This window comes from Argopecten irradians, chromosome 10 (assembly GCF_041381155.1).
Source record: "Argopecten irradians isolate NY chromosome 10, Ai_NY, whole genome shotgun sequence".
Classification (NCBI taxonomy): Eukaryota; Metazoa; Mollusca; class Bivalvia; order Pectinida; family Pectinidae; genus Argopecten; species Argopecten irradians.
In genome coordinates this window covers 28,511,505-28,531,778 of record NC_091143.1, presented here as the reverse complement: position 1 = coordinate 28,531,778, position 20,274 = coordinate 28,511,505, and the positions used below count along the sequence as shown (strand labels likewise).

Genomic DNA, 20,274 nt, shown 5'->3' with positions numbered 1-20,274 from the left:
AAAAATATTGAACTTTTTTGTTGTTGCGGATGAATAATTCTACCTTACGTGAGGCGGCATCATTCGCTGTTCAATTCAGTAAGCTCCTCCCACTTTTGACCGACTTTTATTGAATAATTACGTCACTTTCAAATGACAATTTTATTGCATAAAATATGAATAAAAATTCGTGTGAGTGTAAATATAGGGATTGGATTTCGTTTTTATGTTAACCATGCTTGTATGGAGCAATTCCTCTAAGAATATATTCAATATGAGGCGCTAACGCGCCCCATAGAATATATTCTTAGAGGAATTGCTCCATACAAGCATGGTTAACATAAAAACGAAATCCAATCCCTATATGACGTCACATAGTCACCTTGTTACATGTTTGATGTCGTAGATTACTGTCTAGTAACAGTTTATCTAGGCATTATAAGCATCTTGAAGATTTTAAAATGAAAGTGCTAATGTTTATGTCTACGTGTTGCTCGATGTTATTCTAATATATTTTACCTTAAAATTTTATTCTAATATTTTTACCTTAAAATTTTATTACAATACATATGTACACCATTGGTTAAAAATTCCTGCTAAGACCCTGTGTGTGACACCAGGCAGGTAACCATAGGTCAAATGATATTTCATCTTAGTCGATCATACAAAACTGAAGTGTATATACCACATCATACTTTATTCTTTAAAAGATCAATGTTTTGATTGTTTTAAATAACAATACAGTAAAGATACATCTATCATGTCAACGGAGATACACTGATGTATATATCTCTTGTAAACCATCCATGTCACATACACAACGACAACTCTTTCAGAAAAGTTATTTCATTGCAGTTTTACAATGAGTCTATGCATCCAAAAAAATTTAATTGTTCCCAATGACAGATATACACCAAATCAGTACATGACTCGTCCAGCTTACATGATCTATAAAGAAGTTACTGCTATTGTGCTTTAGTTCTTTGAGGATATGTCTTATTCTTCTTGAACCAGACCTAATATCAAGAGTTAATCCTTCCTAGGTAAAGACACAAGAGATATCCCATTTAGAAAAGTAACACAAATTACTTTAATTGTTTCCATGGAAACTATCAGATCTCCATGGTAACAGCCTTCCACCCCTATCACAGTAATCACTTGGTATGATCCTCATCATGTGGTGGGTCATGTTTTTCATCCTTTAGGAATGAGAATGGGTCGGCTTCTGTCTGGGTATGTGGGTCAGTATGTAAATGTTTTAGGTCCTCTGAAGGTTGTCCTAAATGTTGCTGGACATTGTCACCCTGTTCTGTCACAGCTTGACCATCAGTAGACATGTTCTTGTACACTGACATAGCCTAAATTAAAACAGAATTTTTTTTATACACCTTTATAGTCTTAAATAGCAATTTTGATACATTGTCTAAAACAGAGATTTGATACACTGACATAGCCTAAACAGAGATTTGATACACTGGCATAGCCTAAAACAGAGATTTGATACAATAACATAGCCTAAAACAGAGATTTGATACATAGTCTAAAACAGACATTTGATACACTGACATAGCCTAAAACAGAGATTTGATAAAATAACATAGCCTAAAACAGAGATTTGATACATAGTCTAAAACAGACATTTGATACAATGACATAGCCTAAACAGAGATCTGATACAATGACAGCCTAAAATAGAGATTTGATACAATGACATAGCCTAAAACAAAGATTTTGACATACAGTACTGACATAGCCTAAACAAGCTGGAAAGGGTTCAACTGTAGTTATTTTACCATATACTTTCAGCATGGATATTTTCATGAATGCTTAATTTCGAGATATGCTTTGAGCTTTTGGAAATATAGTTCAAAGTTTCAAAACATTTTTATGTGCAGTAGAAATTTGCCAGTGAAAGACCTATGCGTAATTAGCAAAACTTCCTCCTCAAATAAATAGCCACTATTAATATTACAGTACATAATTACGATCTAAATACTGGTGATGTTTTCATATCAATTATGACGCATTAAAAGTCATCAAAGGACTCACCTGCGCTACCATACTGGAAACATCTCCCGTGTTCGCTGGTAAAATGATAGTGTTCCCAGTTTTAGCTAGATTACTGAAGGCTGCTACATACTGCTCAGCAACATTATAGGATACTGCATGCTTTCCATTCTACAGAAGAAGATATATCATTCAACAAGTAATTCAACAAGTAGAAAAATCATTCAACAAGTAAGAAAATTGCAGACAAATAAGAGAGACTATTTACACATTTTTTGCATCATTTGATATCGTCCTCATTTTAATTGTTTTTTCCATTTGATAAATGTATATTACATCTTAGCTAATATGATGAAGGTGTTCTTGATATAAGTCTGGTAATTGGGTGATCTGGTGGTGTAGTGGTTAAGTCGCTTGCCTTTCACCTAGCCAGTCGGGGTTCGATCCCCGACACGGATGTGAAAAGGTCAGGGGTCATCTGCCTGATCACATAGGTTTTCTCAGGGCACTCTGGTTTCCTCCCACACTAAGACCCCTCACGCGCTTACATCCGGGCCATCGAGAGTGATTTACATAAGTTGTATAACTTCTTTCTCAATTGATGTAAAATAAATAAAGTTTATATCTATATGATAATGAGAATAACTATTTTGGACTATCTTTTCTCTAAATGTAACAAATGTTTCCATGGCAAACGTTTCCAGATTTTAAATGGTAAAGGTGATGACAATTGTGTAAGGAGAGAGTACCTGCTGACCAATGGCTGTGGACACCATCTTTATAGCCTGGGCTTTAGCATTGGCTTTTGCCTTCAGTGCCTCAGCCTCACCTGTTTATATAGAAACACACATGTCAACAACAAACAAATATTTCATTAACAATAACAAAGACACCTATTTGTAGACACTTTTTTAATTTGTGTAAACATAAGCTGATCTGAATAATCTGCATAAAAATCTTAAGCACTTTGAATTGTGTCCCTACAATTATAGTGTAGTACAGTTTTACTTGTCTAAACTGAATTTCATCCGGATTGGTATATTAGGCTGGTATAAAGCCTAAAGGTTTTAATTACTATAAATTAAGAAGGAAAATGCTACACAAATATGTAGGAACACACAGGGATCTGATTAGACAAGAGTCGGTTTTGACAGTTATACAGTTACAGTACTAAAATGTGTCTAAAATAAATAATGAAATAAATATGGGTTTACTACATAATAATAAAACATCAATGTAAAATCTAAAAGTATTTAAACTTTCATTATTTCTTGACAATAAAATAAGAAATCTAGAAACTAATTCCAAACTTAACATTAGGCCCTATGAAAACTGAAGTACCATAATTTCCTGTGTATTGTCCACAGGCTATACATTTTTTACATAAGAACATGCCTAATGAGGGCTATCTGCCGATGTGGGCTATTTGTAGAAATCATTACCAAATTTGAAAAATATGCAGGCTATATGTTGTTAAGTATTTCACATATATAGAAATAGCTCAAGTAACCCTCTTACTATGCAAAAGTATATTCAAATTAGCTACATATTTCTTACATTTAAAATCTATTTCCAAACAAAACTATGCTATTGATAATTTGCATGTCTTTAAACAAACATATGCCCCTTTCTAAATGAAATCATTATATCAGATAGACTCACATACTATTATTAGAACACACTACATATATGTACTATACTTCCAAGGATAACATTGACGTATAACCCGCGGGCAATTTGCCGCTGCAGGTTATCTGGAATTTATTTTACAAAGTCATAGAGAATGCCTGATTTTGCTTCCCGCAGACTCTACTCCTGTGCGGGTAATATGCTTGAAATTACAGTAGATAGAATCCAATACTTACCCTCAGCTGTGTTGATTTGTTCTATTTTAAAAGCTTCTGATGCCAAAATCTTTGCCTGTTTATGACCCTCAGCTATGTTAATTTCCGACTGCTTTATACCTATGGATCACATAACAATGTCATGAAATAACAAGATCTAATTGTGACGGGTGCAGTCACATAAATGGCTCCCCCAATCTCCACAGAGTCTAATTTGACAAGAGTGACCTCCCCTGAGTGATGACGTGACATTGTTTTACCGGTAAATAATTTTTATTTCGCAGAAATAGATATGGTGTTATATCAAAGGAAACAATATCATTTATATCAGGAAAAAACAACAAAAATAAAAGTGGACCTAAAATGGATCCCTGCTGAATACCAAGAACATTTTGAAACAGTCAGAATTGGGGTTTTTTTTTTTCATGATTATGGTATTTTTCACTTTAAGAATTTAGAATTTCATTTGAACTACATATTGAAACCGATTCAATGCAATTCAGCTTAAATAACTATAAGCAGTTCAATTTTGAACAATGAAAGGCTGTGGCAGCCATCTTGGATGCTGGTCGGAAAAAATGAAACTGGTTGACACATCTGCAGGTCACCAGAAATGACCTCGCAAAATTTCATGCCGACTGGCATATGTTCAGACAAAGTCTGGTTGGAAAAAGAACCAGAAGAAGATGAATAATAAGAAACGGACCAAACACAATAGGTTCCCCACTCCATTGGGAGAACTTAATTAAGTCAAGAAATTTATCAGGTTTATAATTCTAACTCAATACTAACAATAAGGCAGAGGAGCATATATATCCTTTTGAACATTATAATCAGCTAAAGTAACTTTAAAGTTATATTTCATTTAACATACTATGTGTGAATATGGATGTATATATATGATGATTTAGATCCATAAAAGCTCCAGCATACCATTCGTATAAAGGGAAGAAATATCAAGCATTTTGAAAGCGTAATCTGACATGTTTAAAATTTTGGGCAATAAAGGTAACCTGAGTCGCATCAGGTGACCGACATCGGCAATACCTGTACAGATCAAAATAGATTGGAACAACTCGGAGAATTCCAAGCCATTTTCAGGCTTAGAGACCTATATACCTTCTGACTCTAAAATAGCTGCTCGCTTTTTCCTCTCTGCTTCTACCATCATCTGCATAGCATCCTGGATCTTAGATGGTGGCTTGATATCTCCTACAAATAGTCAACCACACTACCATTTAGCATTGATTCATGAAGAAATCGAATATTAATTTTGTAATTTAACATTCAAGATCAGAACTGTATTCTGTATTTTGGAGAGTTATATTATCTGCCGTTGGGGTAAGTACTGATTGTTATGGAGTTGTCTGTCCTTGGGGTAGGTACTGATTGTTTTGGAGTTATCTGTCCTTGGGGTAGGTACTGATTGTTTTGGAGTTATCTGTCCTTGGGTTAGGTACTGATTGTTATGGAGTTGTCTGTCCTTGGGGTAGGTACTGATTGTTATGGAGTCATCTGTCCTTGGGGTAGGTACAGATTGTTATGGAGTTATCTGTCCTTGGAGTAGGTACGGATTGTTATGGAGTTGTCTGTCCTTGCGGGAAGGTACTGAATGTTATTGAGTTATCTCTCCTTGGGTTAGGTACTGATTGTAATGGAGTTGTCTGTCCTTGAGGTAGGTAGTGATTGTTATGAAGTTATCTGTCCTTGGAGTAGGTATTGATTGCAGCTGAGTTATCTGTCCTTGGGATACGGTAGGTACTGATTGGTATGGAGTTATCTGTCCTTGTGAGAATTTACTGATTGTTATGGAGTTATCTGTCCTTGGGTTAGGTACTGATTGTTATGGAGTTATCTGTCCTTGGGTTAGGTACTGATTGTTATGGAGTTATCTTTCCTTGGGTTAGGTACTGATTGTTATGGAGTTATCTGTCCTTTCAGCTAGGTACTGATTGTTTTGTCACGTCTTTATGTAAATTGTCTTTGGATTCTTGTGTAATATCATATCCTTCAGAGAAAATTTTGTTCACAAAGTAATGGGGACAATAGATACCTATACACAAGGGAGATAACTGTAAATCAATATGCAGAGACAGAATACATTAACTATTAAAGAAAGTACAAATAATGGTTTTTTTGTAATACAGTGTAAATAATCAATTATTGATTACATAAAAGCAAAATTAAATGTCTTAATATTATGAATGCCCAACCTCCAGTATGGAATGAGATGCCATGACCTATTCTCTAATCTGAAAATAGGCCTCGGTCCATCTTAATTGTAAACTTTTATGTTTTGATATTAGTATGCTGTGACTTCATATTTCTCAAAGGAAATCATTTTTAAATGCATATGATTCTTTTTCTAATGTTGATTTAAAATATCAGCTGGGAAATTTTGCTACAAATAAGGAAAAAAATATGGCTATTTGAATTGGGAATGTGACCTTTTATAGCAGCCCCTAAATGCACTACTGACAGAAAAGGCCTGGGTGTGAAATGGGAAAGGAAAGGACAGTGATATACAAATAAATAATGTAGGTACCACCTCTCCATATCTTGATGGACAGGGCATACAAGCATGGACCATACAAGTATTGACTATTCTTCAGTACTAGGTACTTACTGATTTCATAACGAAGACACCGGATTCCCCAGTCCTCAGCAGCTTTGTTAATTGCAGCTGTAACATACAATAATTAATAATGTTTGCAAACCTTTTTGAATGTTCTTTGTTGACCCTATTTTGAATTTCTTTGTTGACCCAATTTTTAATATTGTTTGTTGAACCGTTGTGAGTAATATTTTGAACTCTAGCTCTATTGAGAATGAATGTTGACCCCATTTTGAATTTTGTTTGTTGATCCAATGTGAATTATATTTTGAACTCTTACTCAGAATGCTGACTGTTGGCGATTTGGTTTTATCAGTTTAACGTCCTATTAACACCCAGGGCCGTTTCAGGACGTGCAAGGTTTGTTGTTGGAGGAAAGCCGGAGTACATGGAGAAAAACTACAGACCAGCAGTCAGCACCTGCCCCACATGGGATTCGAACACGCAACCCAGAGCTGGAGAGCTTGTGGTAATATGTCGGACATTTTAACCACTCGGCCACTGTGGCTCCCCACCCCCTCCAACTGTTGACCTTAGAGTGAAAATTGACCTTGACACTAAGAATGTTGTATGTTGAGTAAACTAATGATGTATATTGAGTAAACTAATGATGTATATTGTCCAAACTAATGATGTATATTGTCCAAACTAATGATGTATATTGTCCAAACTAATGATGTATATTGTCCAAACTAAAGATGCTGTATATTGGTCCAGCTGAACCGAGTGACAAATGACTTTACTTACAAACGATGGCTACATTCAGTGACTCTCTTTCTCTGAAAATCTCGTCCAGGGAAATTTTTCCGATCTCCGATCTCATTGTGGTCTGTGCGAGCTGTGTTACAGCAAACTCGACATCTTCTACACCATAACTAGCCTACAAATAACAATATATGCCTGGTAAAATATTTAAGATATACTGATTCTTACTGCATGCATATTTGACAACAAGCAAACAAAACAACAAGAAAATCAAATTTATATTATAAATCTCAATCATCAGGTTACCATATCAATCAAGTTTTGGTTAATTTGTTGGCTGTATACATAATTTGCATCCTCAATATTCCAGGGGTTACCATCACCCTTGTTATATACATAATGATAGTGAAGTAACCCCTGGAGTATTGAGGATGCTTAATTTGATATGATCATCCAAAATGTACTTATAAATCTAAATATACATAAAAACAGTCCAACATATAAATATAGCTTTTTCAGCATTTCACTGTGTATTTTAATTGATAATTGATCTTCCTAAAGATGATCGATCATTATGAAATGCATTGATAAATTATTAAGGTAATTCATGCTTATTCCATACTGTACTAAAACCTACATTTAAAGCATCTAGACGATAGATTTATTTCAGTTTTTAAGTCCAGGCCAAGAAAACTAGTAGAAACCTGCATACATAAGTATATGTTACCAGATAGTCAAATTGATTCAGTATATATATATTTATACGCAATGACTAGGTAGTAGGTTGTCCTGTGGACTGTAATTTTACGTGTTAATTTCCAATGCTAACCAAAAACCAATATTGCAGCAAACATACCTATTTTTACATCATTGCGAGTGTTATTTGTTATTTATTTACAGTATAAGTTAACAGACAGTTTTAATTATTCTAAACGATCAATAATCATTACCATACTACATTTTCGATTTCATTGGAGAACGATCGTTAGAGACAGTTACGTGGGTACGCCGCCTAACTATTAGTTACGACTTACTTACCAGTGTGACTTATATGTGTATGAAAACTGAAAAAAATCGTAAGAAAAGTCCAGTATATCATGCTACATGTATATCATAATCACCTTATATGGATCCATAACTCTCACGTACAGTACACCATCTAAACTTAACAACACATTATCTGAAAGATAAAAATATCAATGGTTAAAATACAGATACTTCACAAGCCCAGGGTATATCGAGTAAATGTTTGTGCATTCTTTACATGTATTGATGATGATAATAGAAAAGTGATTTGTTTTCATGAAAGTGACATAATCCAGTAAAAATGGTCATTCTGGTGTACCAGAGTTGCCTTCTCTTGTTTCACCCAGTCAGTTCTCGAAGGAAACTAAATGAAGTAGATCAAAATACCAAAAAGTAAGTGGAAGGAACTTCTATATTCTAATAAATAAGAACGCAATGTTCTTAAATGATAAAGAAAATTGGTGAGACAGTTATGTTTATAACAAGATCAAACAGGGTAAAAAATGCATGCATACATTTTAAATAGCAATACATATATATTTCAAAATGTACGTTAAACAAGCAAATTTGTTGAATTTCCATCCCCCGGCCGCTTTCAAGACATATTGTAGGTAAACATTAATGAGGTTTCGTTTAACCTTGGTTGAAATATGCCATAGCAATCAAACTTGGCCAGGCCCTTAAGGCAAATATTTGACTTTGTTACCAAGTTTGAAGAAAATCGGTTATACTCATTACAGTTATTGTACGGAAGTGGCAGAAACAGACTTTTTTATTTAAGCAAAGGGCCATAACTCCGCTAAATAAGGTCGCGCGATCGAACTTGGTCGCAATCTTAAGACATTTATTTAACCTTGTTACTGAGTTTGAAGAAAATCGGTTTACATTTGTTACACTTATTGCACGGAAATGGCAGAAAATGACGTTTTAGTAATTCAAAGGGCCATAACTCTGCTAAATAAGGTCCATCGACAGTTGCGATCGAACTTTGCCAAGCCCTTAAGGCATTTAACCTTGTCACCAAGTTTGAAGAAAATTGGTTTACATTTCTTACAGTTATTGCAAGGAGTGTAACGAAGTGTTACAGACAGACAAACAGACAGACAGATGAACAAACACAAATTAATATCCCCTGTATCAGAGAAAGCGGGGGATAAAAAAAAGAAAGAGGAGAATTGGAAAGAGCACTCATAGAGACATGTTGATGGGCACTGTGTATCACTCATTACTGTAGCAAATTAAGTAAGAAACCAACATACCTACAGTAATAGCTGCCTGTTTTGGAACTTCAATTGGCATTTCTTTAAGAATTTGAACATGTTTAATTGTGTCTATTACAGGAATAAGTACATTCAGTCCCTGAAAAAAAAATCAAATGTAATCCTGAAGATTTACATATTTTTTAGACTGGTATATACTTTATAATGTTCAATTCAGAAAAGCTTGTAATGTGACTACTGTCTTCCTCTTTGACTATCTCATTTAAATGATGTCAAATTGGTTGAAAACTATGCATTATCCATGCATTAATCTGTAATATTTATTGTCTTCAACCAACAAATTATGATGATCACTTAATCAATAATTACCATATGCATCAGAACTTTTTCTTTGTTTCTACTTTACATGCTACTCTAATCATAACTTGCTTAACCTTTGTAATTAATGATACTGCCTAGATAATCCGAGATTTATTAAATTTTATACTATAACTATTTAAAATTTCAATTAACATTTACTGTATTACTATTCTACAACCCATATATGAGACATTAAATGTAGTTTCCTTTTATCTTAATACATTCTTTCGCTCCAATACTGGACATGACACTTTCATTTCTTAACAAGACATGTACATTTACATAAAACAACTTCTGATAAGGATATGTTCGCCATCCTAACTTACTGGTGACAGAGTTTTGTAGAATTTGCCAAATCGCTCTACAATCCAGGCCTCTTGTTGAGGTACAAATATAACTCCATAATTAGCTCTTGCTGCTCGAAATCTCTTTTGCTGTTGGAAAACATCTCTAGATATTAACCGTACCTTTAAAAGAACAACAAATTATTTTAACATATTTTGTAAGACAGGATTCCAAGAGAAGATGCAATCTGAAAGGTATCTGATATCATGTTGGTCACATGCACATGTATCAAATGTAATTAGCATCAGCAAAATGCACAGACAAACTGGGGTTCCAACAAGCATATGGGACATGTTCAGTCAGAAGCCATAATACAGTATGCAAGTGAAAACTTTGCTATATATTATTAGTAATTGTACATATTTCTTTTAATTGTTATTCCTTAAGTCATTTTGCCTTCAAGATTTTATGTACTGACTTAGTGACTTGAAAATATTTTTGCATCCTTTATAAATTATCTAAAATATTTTTCGTACTATATCAATTTAGAAACTGATCTTAATTGTAGACGTGTAATTTTTATGATGTTATTTATATACAAAGAAGAAAATGGCGACGTCATCAAATGTTGTTTGGATATAATCACTCATAATTTGGACATATTGTAACAGAAGAACATTTTCATTCAAATGTAAAATTACTACTATGAATATATATCAAGGATTTATAAGTGATAATTGGATTTGTCAAGTCTCTTTACACTACCTGGGTAATAAACACCACGCGAGATGCCTATGAACCAGGATTTTAAAAAAACTTTTTCTCAACAAATACTTGCCCTATTGAGTCAAATGAAACATTTTGGTTATCCATACATAGATAAAATTTTAGAATGAAATAACAAAATCTTATAGGGTTTGAAAATATACTCCTTTGCACATTCTGGATATTATTTTTGGCAATATGACGTCATAAATATGGCCAAATTCCTATTTCCCACCATTTTTTGTTAATTTGCTAACCTTTTTCAGCATAAATGCTTCATGGAAAGTATGAGCGCATGCATGCATGTGCCAAAAAAAAACAAAAAATTGTGCAAATGTGTGTAATATAATGGTGATCAACACATTCTGCGAAAATTTCATGATGGTACAAGCATGCGATTTTCAATGAAAACAGTCCAAAATCACACATTTTGTCATGATTTATCATTTTGGGGTAAAATGGAAGAATTAACCCACATTTTGATGACGTCATCACGTAAAAGTGTGATGTCATACACAATTTTGGTGCATGTACTTTATCATATGTATCCATGTGTTATATAAAAATGAATTCCAGTTGCTACATGGAATGTTGTAATTTGGAGCCATATATGTCTAATAGTGCATTTAGTCCTTTCATTACATCTACCATATTCGACCCAATAAGCGCCCATGTCCCTATAAGCGCCCCTCCCCCTTTTTGAGGTCTCAATTTCAATTGTCCATGCATAAATAAGGACCAAAATTACATAAAACGGTATAGATTTGAAACAATATCGACTTATTAGCACCTTTTCATTTTTATCAAGTTTTTTTAAGCGCCCTAGGCGCTTATTGGGTCGAATACGGTAATCCTTGCTTTAAGGACGAAAGATTTAGAAAAAATGTTGTAAAATTTCATTAAAAAATACGACAATTCATAAATTGACAGCCTGCTTCAGAAAGCTGAACTTAGTTGATAACCCTCACACCTGCAAGCTACATCAAAGGTTGCACCAGCGAATATCAAAGGAAAATCGGCAGTGGGCCAAAACAGTCAGTGAACAAACACAAAAGCTCACGCGACGTATTCGTCCAAAACCCAGAGTGACTAATCCTCCTCATCTATGTCCATGAAAAAAATCACTTGCATACTATCTGGTCGGGGAAAACTACTAATTTGTGTATTATTTGCAAACTAGAGTATTATACCCCAATTGGAGTATGGATTTGTTACTAAAAATAGCCTTAATTGCTGAAATCTCAACTTTTGCTATACTTTTCAAAAATTTGCATTTTTAAATGCCAAGATAAAGGGCAATTTGCTAAAATTTGTGCAGTAGAATCTAGTAGCGTTTGTTACTTAGGAATTTGATGTAACTTTTCTAAAAGTAGTGCATCTATAAATACTTTCTAACATGCAAATGAATCTAATTTTAGCATTTGTGTACTAGTACTGTTTGATAGTTAAATAAATGTGATTTGTGAAAATATTTGGAAAAGTTAATTTTGAAGCATTTTTATCTATTTTTAGTAACAAATCCATACTCCAATTGGGGTATTATAAGGGCGCAGCTGATTATATACTCAAGCGGTTCAAGCTCTTTTATGATCCGACGAACGTAATCTTCATCCGACAGAAGCTCAGTTCTTATTGCTCTTTATTTGCAAGCGTTCAAGAGATAGACTACCTTCCAATATAATCAGCTGACCAAAACCAGAATATCTGTTACGGAAATAAAATTTTCTTCTTTCTCTTATATGTATGTGGATTTCCTTCTCAAAGGGGGGTTTTGGGACAAGGATAGAGTGTGAATATGATATGAAAAAAATAAACAGAAAATTCGTCTCTGTTATTTCGATAAATTGAACTTGCATAATTAATGGTTACTGAAACATCCGACTTCAGTCATATTACTTCAGTTTGCGTTAGTGGTTTTCCCCAACCTGATAATATGGCCACCAACTCACTTGGTACATTAGCCGGATGCTCCATGCAGGTTTATGCAATCCAGAACCGAGTTATAAATTACAGTATAATAAATAATGAATAAAATATTTGGTAAAATAAATATGATGAATAGCCTAAATTAATGTAAGGAATTAAAATCATATTATCTAATTTGATGCTTTGTTTTTAGTAGAGAGCGCAGCGAACTCTTGTGATAGAGGTGTCTCGGTACCATTATTATATGTATTTCATCCATATATGTAGAGTTGGAAAACTTTCTGATAAACCGGAAACAGGAAGTCAACACAAGATCCAGCATTGCGCAAGACAGTATCCAAAGTCACACTCTCGCGTGATTACAAAATCACACTCTCGCGTAATTACAAACAAGTAACGCTTGCAAAAATTCAAAATGAAAACAAGTGAAAGATAAACCTTCCAATTTATTCTTACCTAAATCTAATAATTACATTTTGTCCTGAATATTAACTTAAAAGCCATTTAACATGAGCAGTTGCTTCAGATTTTCCGTCTGGCAACGGAGAATGACATTGAGATATAATTTGTAGCCGTAGTCACATATTTTTGCAGAAAGTGAAAGTAGAAGTATCCTATGTTCAATATTGTTTTTCTTGTCATAAACTCAATGCCAGTAATTCAGCAAATTGATAATTCTATATATGGTTTCTAGCAGTACAGTTAGTCAACGCACACAATAAGCAATAAAAACAAAACACATGTCAATATCGATAAGACTGATGGGTCAGGGGAGATTACTCTTTCGCCGTTGGAAATCCTTTATTTAGATCTAGGCCTACCTGGCATATTTCTATTTAGTTACACATTTAAAAAAAAAAACCCCGAAAGAATGGATCAACTGCTGCGCTCTCAGATAGGCTTTGCCTAAAATTATATTAGAAGTTCATTAAAAATACATTCAAAAGGATCGTTTGTCTAGAAACGTAAGGTTAAAAAGTTCTTATTTTCCAGCTATTCCTCAGTAAGCTTAACAGATTGTATAGTAACGTTTCTGTATCTTGATCCTTATAATCCAAATAGCATCAAGGACATATGATCCGTTTGTTAATTTATGTTTTTTCTTTTAAAAGTAGACACTTATTTACCAGTCCGTGCCGTGGTATTCGGTTCATCTTTGACGAGTTCAGCAAAATCGCTTCTCAATGCAACTGATGTAACATGCACTTGTGTTACAAAACAGTACAATTCAACATGTCTCAAAACACCGGAAGTTGTCCTTAAACCGGATGTAGTATAATAATATATAGAAACAATCACGAAAATTACGTCAGCGTTGATCCGTAAGCGTAATCGAGATCAGAAGCCGGTTTCGCATTTTCATTTGTGACCGTGTGTCTCGTTCTCTTATTATAGGCCAATCTGTAACGTTAGATTTGATATTTAAATTTAAATCTAAAAAAAAATCGATATAGATCTATCACCATGTTTAACCAGAATGATCAAAATACAATTTAAAATATTCTAAAAAAAAAACCGAGACAATCAAAACACAGTCGTCTGCATCTGATTTTGGAAAAATGAAATACCATACCCCTACTATATGAACAAGGTGAGTTCATATAGTAGGGGTATACGGTTAATATATTTTTATCAAACTAGAAGCAGACGTCTGTGATCAAAACTTACTACTATACTCAGTGTAACATTGCGTTTGTTAACTGCCTTGAATATTCGACAATCTATTTTGATAAAAAATATATTGGATAAAATACAAAAGTGATAATTTTGGTAAAATTAAATTTTGTAAGACTGTAAATATATGCAGGCCTCTGGGGCCTTTTCCGGACATGGCGGTTAGAGTTACTCCCCTTGTCATGCTCTCTAAGTAGTAGTTTTACTAGACTGGTTCCCTTCCCTTAGTTCTCTACTCTCCGTCAGTGAAGCGTACGCAAGGGAGGTAACTGAGGCGGGAACCAGTCTACAGTTTTACAGCCATGTGCACGCTGTTACAACGCATAGCTCCATGCAGTATGGGAGTACGCTTGGTGGGCCATTAAATATCTTTTTAAAGATGTTTACCAAAGAAGTATCACCAACATGAACTTTTTGACATGGAATTGAGACCACGGGAAAAAATACGTGTATCCAGAGTTTTAGGAAGCCCAAAGTCAGCGTTTGATTCTGACAAAACCGGAACAAATTTTTTTGAAATGGCGGCGGCCGTGGTACACGAGGCCCTTCAGGACTCAGATACATCCGAAGAGGAACACCTCGATTTGACATGGTGCAACGCGGAAAAGGGGTCCGAGCAAGATGTAACCCCCAAAATACGAACTTTGCCTCGGCCAGTTTCCAAATCCCTCGGACGAGGAAAACACGTGGTGCATGACTCTCAACCGGCTAGGCCTAGCGCAATTACGCGGGAAACCGACATATTGGAAAGACAACTGGCAGATCTGCAAGCAGAGGAGAAAAAATTAAAACTAATGTCGGACATTGAACAAACAAAACAAAGGATTGCCGATATGCAGACCAAATTGGTTACAAAAGACCAGACGTCGGACAGAGTCTCCCAACAACTTGAACAAGGTGGTTCAACAGCAGAGTCCCTCCAGGGAGTGGCCGAAGACCTGAAAAGAAGGGCGTGGGCTAATTCTACGGCGGCGACTTATACTACACATCTGAGGTGCTATGTGGAATTCTGTGCGCAGTTTCGTCTAACACCTGTTCCAGCTGTGTCTACAACCTTACAGATGTATATCGCCTATCTGGTATCGGTAAAGCACTTTCGATTTAGTACAGTTAGACAATACCTCAACATAATCACTCACCTTCACAAGTGTTCAAATTTACCTGATCCCCTAAAGGGAGACTACCACATGCAGACGGAGTTATCCGGAGTTAAACGTGTGTTGGGTGTCGCGCAAAAGCCTGTTGATGTTATTACACCTCAAATTCTACAAGCAATACATTCAACTCTAACTATGGACAACCTACAAGACATATCCTTTTGGTGTGCATGCTTAGTAGCCTTTTTTGGCCTACTACGGCCAGGTAATGTGGTAGTTCGCCAAGCCTTCAACAAGGATAGAGATCTACGGAGAGTGGATGTTTTAGCCTGTGAATGGGGGTTCATCATTTTTCTCCGTTGGACAAAGACAATTCAATATAGGGAGAAGGTAGTGGAAGTGTACCTCCCCAAATTAGAAAAATCTAGTGTATTGTGTCCAGCAAGTGCTATTTTAGTATTATTACAGCTATCCAAGTCTGCAGACCCTTTGGGCCCTTTGTTTCTTCAGAACGATGGGTCGGCCCTGTGTTATAGAACTTTTCTCAGTTTGCTTCATGGCTGCTTTACAAAGGCCGGCATTCCATCCTCGAATATCAAAGGACATTCTTTCCGTAGAGGTGGAGCCACGTGGCTCAACAAACTAGGTGTTCCTGTGGACGTTATCAAGCATATTGGTCTTTGGTCCAGTGAAGCTGTCTATAGATATATAGAACATGACAATGATGTAAAATTGCGTACTATGCAAGAATTTACAAAATCAGTTGCGTTGAATTGATGTTTTGTGCACAAGCTAACCACGCCTGGCTGTCTCCATATTTTTCCATTTGTACATATACCATAACTATTATTTTTTTCCCATAACCAATTACTTCACTAATCAACCAATTTTCACTGGGCTTGGGGTTAAAGTTTTTTAGACATTTCAACTTTTCAATTTTTCTCTATATGTACAATTAATTTATTTTATTTTTACTGTCAATGGATATTGACTTGTAATAATTTTATGTGTAAATGTTTATTAAATTTGCCCAGTCTTTATGTTGGTTGGTTGCTGTTGTCATTTAGATAGCTTTACACTTAACATTTATATCGTACAAAAGTGATAAATTTTGGCCACCCTTTCAAATTTTTGTAAGACTGTAAATATATGCAGGCCTCTGGGGCCTTTTCCGGACATGGCGGTTAGAGTTACTCCCCTTGTCATGCTCTCTAAGTAGTAGAACAGTTTTACAGCCATGTGCACGCTGTTACAACGCATAGCTCCATGCAGTATGGGAGTACGCTTGGTGGGCCATTAAATATCTTTTTAACCCACCCTCCCATCCCCTTTTGCTTTGCCCACTAGGGTAATATTATTCGCATTGCTTGCTATCTCCATAGTAGTATTACTATAGATAGTTCTCTCCATATAATGTAGGGGGTTAAAGTTTTTTAGACATTTCAACTTTTCAATTTTTCTCTATATGTACAATTAATTTATTTTATTTTTACTGTCAATGGATATTGACTTGTAATAATTTTATGTGTAAATGTTTATTAAATTTGCCCAGTCTTTATGTTGGTTGGTTGCTGTTGTCATTTAGATAGCTTTACACTTAACATTTATATCGTACAAAGACCAGATATTCTGAAAATTCTCACGACTTTCCTCGGCTAACATCATTTACTGAGAGCTCTTCAATAGAATTAGTTATCCTAGCCAAGGATTTATCTCATAAACGTCCTTGTCCTAGCCTAAAATGAAAGTCAAGGTCATTTATATCAACAAACGTTGGTATCACTTCAATCCAAATGCTGCAGGCCCAATATCAGCTCTTTAGGCCTTTAACCTATTTGACACCAGTGACCTAGAATAAAGGCCAAGGTCATTCATTTCAACAAACGTTATAGAATTTAGCTTATACCATTGAATAAAAGACAACATCATTCATTTCATCAAGTGTGATATCCCTTCAACCCCGAATGCTGTAGATCTAATATTAGGTCTCTAGGCCTTTTAGGTATTCAAATTGTTGTTTATCAATTTTAGACTGTTTGGCCCTTGTGAAGTTGTGACCTTAAATGAAAGTAAAGACAATTAATTTTCACAACAGACCAAATATAAGGTCTCTAGGCTTATTATTTTGACAAGAAGTTGTTTAAATATTTTAGCCTATTTGTCCCCAGTGACCATAAATGTCAAATTCAATAGTTTCAACAAACTTTGAAGCCTTCCATCCCAGTAGACTACAGGTCCAATATCAGATCTTTATGCCTACTTGTTATTTACAATCAGGTGTTTCACTACTTTTTTTAAACAAGAGGCCCAGAGGGCCTGTATCGCTCACCTGGTTTGTAATGTCAAGTCATGTTCTGAATACAGGTTCATTGTTTCTTTTTTGAAGGAATTTGAATATTAACCTCTTATTTCCCTATTGGGCCCCGCCCCTCCTGCCCCCAGGGGGTCAGAGCCAAAACTTATACAAGTTCTGTTCCCCTTCCCCCAAGGATATTTGTGGCCAAATTTGGTTACAATCCATGCAGAACTCTAGGACAAGTAGCGATTTATAGGATTTACCTCTATTTCCCCTATTGGGCCCCGCCCCTCCTGCCCCCAGGGGGTCAGAGCCAAAATTTATACAAGTTCTTTCCCCCTTCCCCCAAGGATGTTTGTGGCCAAATTTGGTTACAATCCATGCAGAACTCTAGGACAAGTAGCGATTTATAGGATTTACCTCTATTTCCCCTATTGGGCCCCGCCCCTCCTGCCCCCGGGGGGTCAGAGCCAAAATTTATACAAGTTCTTTCCCCCTTCCCCCAAGGATGTTTGTGGCCAAATTTGGTTACAATCCATGCAGAACTCTAGGACAAGTAGCGTTTTATAGGATTTACCTCTATTTCCCCTAGTGGGCCCCGCCCCTCCTGCCCCCGGGGGGTCAGAGCCAAAATTTATACAAGTTCTGTTCCCCTTCCCCCAAGGATGTTTGTGGCCAAATTTGGTTACAATCCATGCAGAACTCTAGGACAAGTAGCGATTTATAGGATTTACCTCTATTTCCCCTATTGGGCCCCGCCCCTCCTGCCCCCAGGGGGTCAGAGCCAAAATTTATACAAGTTCTTTCCCCCTTCCCCCAAGGATGTTTGTGGCCAAATTTGGTTACAATCCATGCAGAACTCTAGGACAAGTAGCGATTTATAGGATTTACCTCTATTTCCCCTACTGGGCCCCGCCCCTCCTGCCCCCGGGGGGTCAGAGCCAAAATTTATACAAGTTCTTTCCCCCCTTCCCCCAAGGATGTTTGTGGCCAAATTTGGTTACAATCCATGCAGAACTCTAGGACAAGTAGCGATTTATAGGATTTACCTCTATTTCCCCTATTGGGCCCCGCCCCTCCTGCCCCCAGGGGGTCAGAGCCAAAATTTATACAAGTTCTGTTCCCCTTCCCTCAAGGATGTTTGTGGCCAAATTTGGTTACAATCCATGCAGAACTCTAGGACAAGTAGCGTTTTATAGGATTTACCTTTATTTTCCCTATTGGGCCCCGCCCCTCCTGCCCCCGGGGGGTCAGAGCCAAAATTTATACAAGTTCTGTTCCCCTTCCCCCAAGGATGTTTGTGGCCAAATTTGGTTACAATCCATGCAGAACTCTATGACTAGTAGCGATTTAAAGGAAATGTTGACGGACAGACGGACGGACGACGGACGCCGCGCCATGACATAAGCTCACTGGCCCTTCGGGCCAGGTGAGCTAAAAACCTTTTTGATCCCTGTGAACTTGAATGAAGGTCAAGGTCATTCATTTTAACAAACCTGGTAATCCTTCAAATCCCAGCATTATAAAATATCAGTACCTTGGGCTTTTTGGTTATTGAGAAAAAGTTATTTGAAGGAAAGGTTTATTCACTGGTGATGGTGCCGTACAATGGTTGGTTTGTTAATTATATCAACAGCTGGGGCAGCCTCTCGTACATGTAGCATGTTCATATTATATTTCCTTGTAATAGTGAAGCTCTTGCCTTTTTATAGCACTATCTATCAGACTGAAGCATGCCATCAAAGACACCAAGCAACACACCCCACTTGATCACACTGTACTGACATCAGGCAAACCAGTTATCCCACTTCATTTATGATGAGCGCCAAGCAGGAGCAGAAACTATCTGAGAGGCTAGAACCATGCAGAGCCTTCCTCACAGGGGCGAGCTCTCATCTGAAGGCCAAAGGTGAGGCGATAAGAGACAGGAAAATTTGATGTCTCAGAAGTGTACATGTGTAAGGCAAGTTCACTTTACCACATATCACAACTTTTTAGTGTTCCCCAAGGATGCGTTCTCCACATAAAAACTGTTTTTAATCAATGAGAATACCATTCCAGTAATTATCATAGTAGTTCTAGTTTACATTGTGTATCTCTGAAACTACTACAGTACATGTATGTTAAAATATGAGCACTGGGAACTCCATAAGAGCGCCATCAATACAAATGTGGACTATATCAACTGGTGGGACGCTGATAAGATACAGGAAGTATAACAACAAAATGTCAAATTGTATATCATGTTTGCATTTATTGTTTAGAACAAATTACAAGTGGGTGACATGAAAGCCCAATACATAAACATGCGGTGGTAAATGAGTGCTAACAATACTTTGTCCTAATTTTATCTAGCCATAATGTCTGAGAGTAACACTCATAACTAGTATCATAACTTGAAATGAACACAGATTTCTAATTACATTGCTTGGTAAAAGACTGGCTCCTGTTACAGTAGAGATTTCTAGATTAATTG

General features: G+C 36.1%; 1 protein-coding gene across 1 annotated transcript; it reads right to left on the bottom strand.

Annotated features, from left to right (window-relative positions):
- Positions 1-661: 661 nt before the first annotated feature.
- On the bottom strand, positions 662-14,015 carry LOC138333564 (stomatin-like protein stl-1). Its single transcript, XM_069282019.1, has 11 exons — positions 13,859-14,015; positions 10,082-10,222; positions 9,435-9,534; positions 8,271-8,329; positions 7,192-7,324; positions 6,457-6,513; positions 4,950-5,042; positions 3,852-3,950; positions 2,736-2,815; positions 2,029-2,157; positions 662-1,337 (listed from the first exon to the last, which is right to left on the bottom strand). The coding sequence occupies exons 1-11, from the start codon at positions 13,883-13,885 to the stop codon at positions 1,134-1,136; spliced, it is 1,122 nt and encodes a 373-aa protein (XP_069138120.1). The 5' UTR covers positions 13,886-14,015; the 3' UTR covers positions 662-1,133.
- Positions 14,016-20,274: the final 6,259 nt, after the last annotated feature.

Bases quoted from the DNA above. Each gene is read 5' to 3' on its own strand.
- LOC138333564 (XM_069282019.1), bottom strand. From the start codon at position 13,885: ATGAACCGAATACCACGGCACGGACTG. The intron at 8,330-9,434 runs GTATGTTGGTTT...TTTATCTTTCAG, and splicing joins ACAGGCAGCTATTACTGTAG to ATAATGTGTTGTTAAGTTTA. The intron at 1,338-2,028 runs GTGAGTCCTTTG...GTTTTAATTTAG, and splicing joins TTTCCAGTATGGTAGCGCAG to GCTATGTCAGTGTACAAGAA.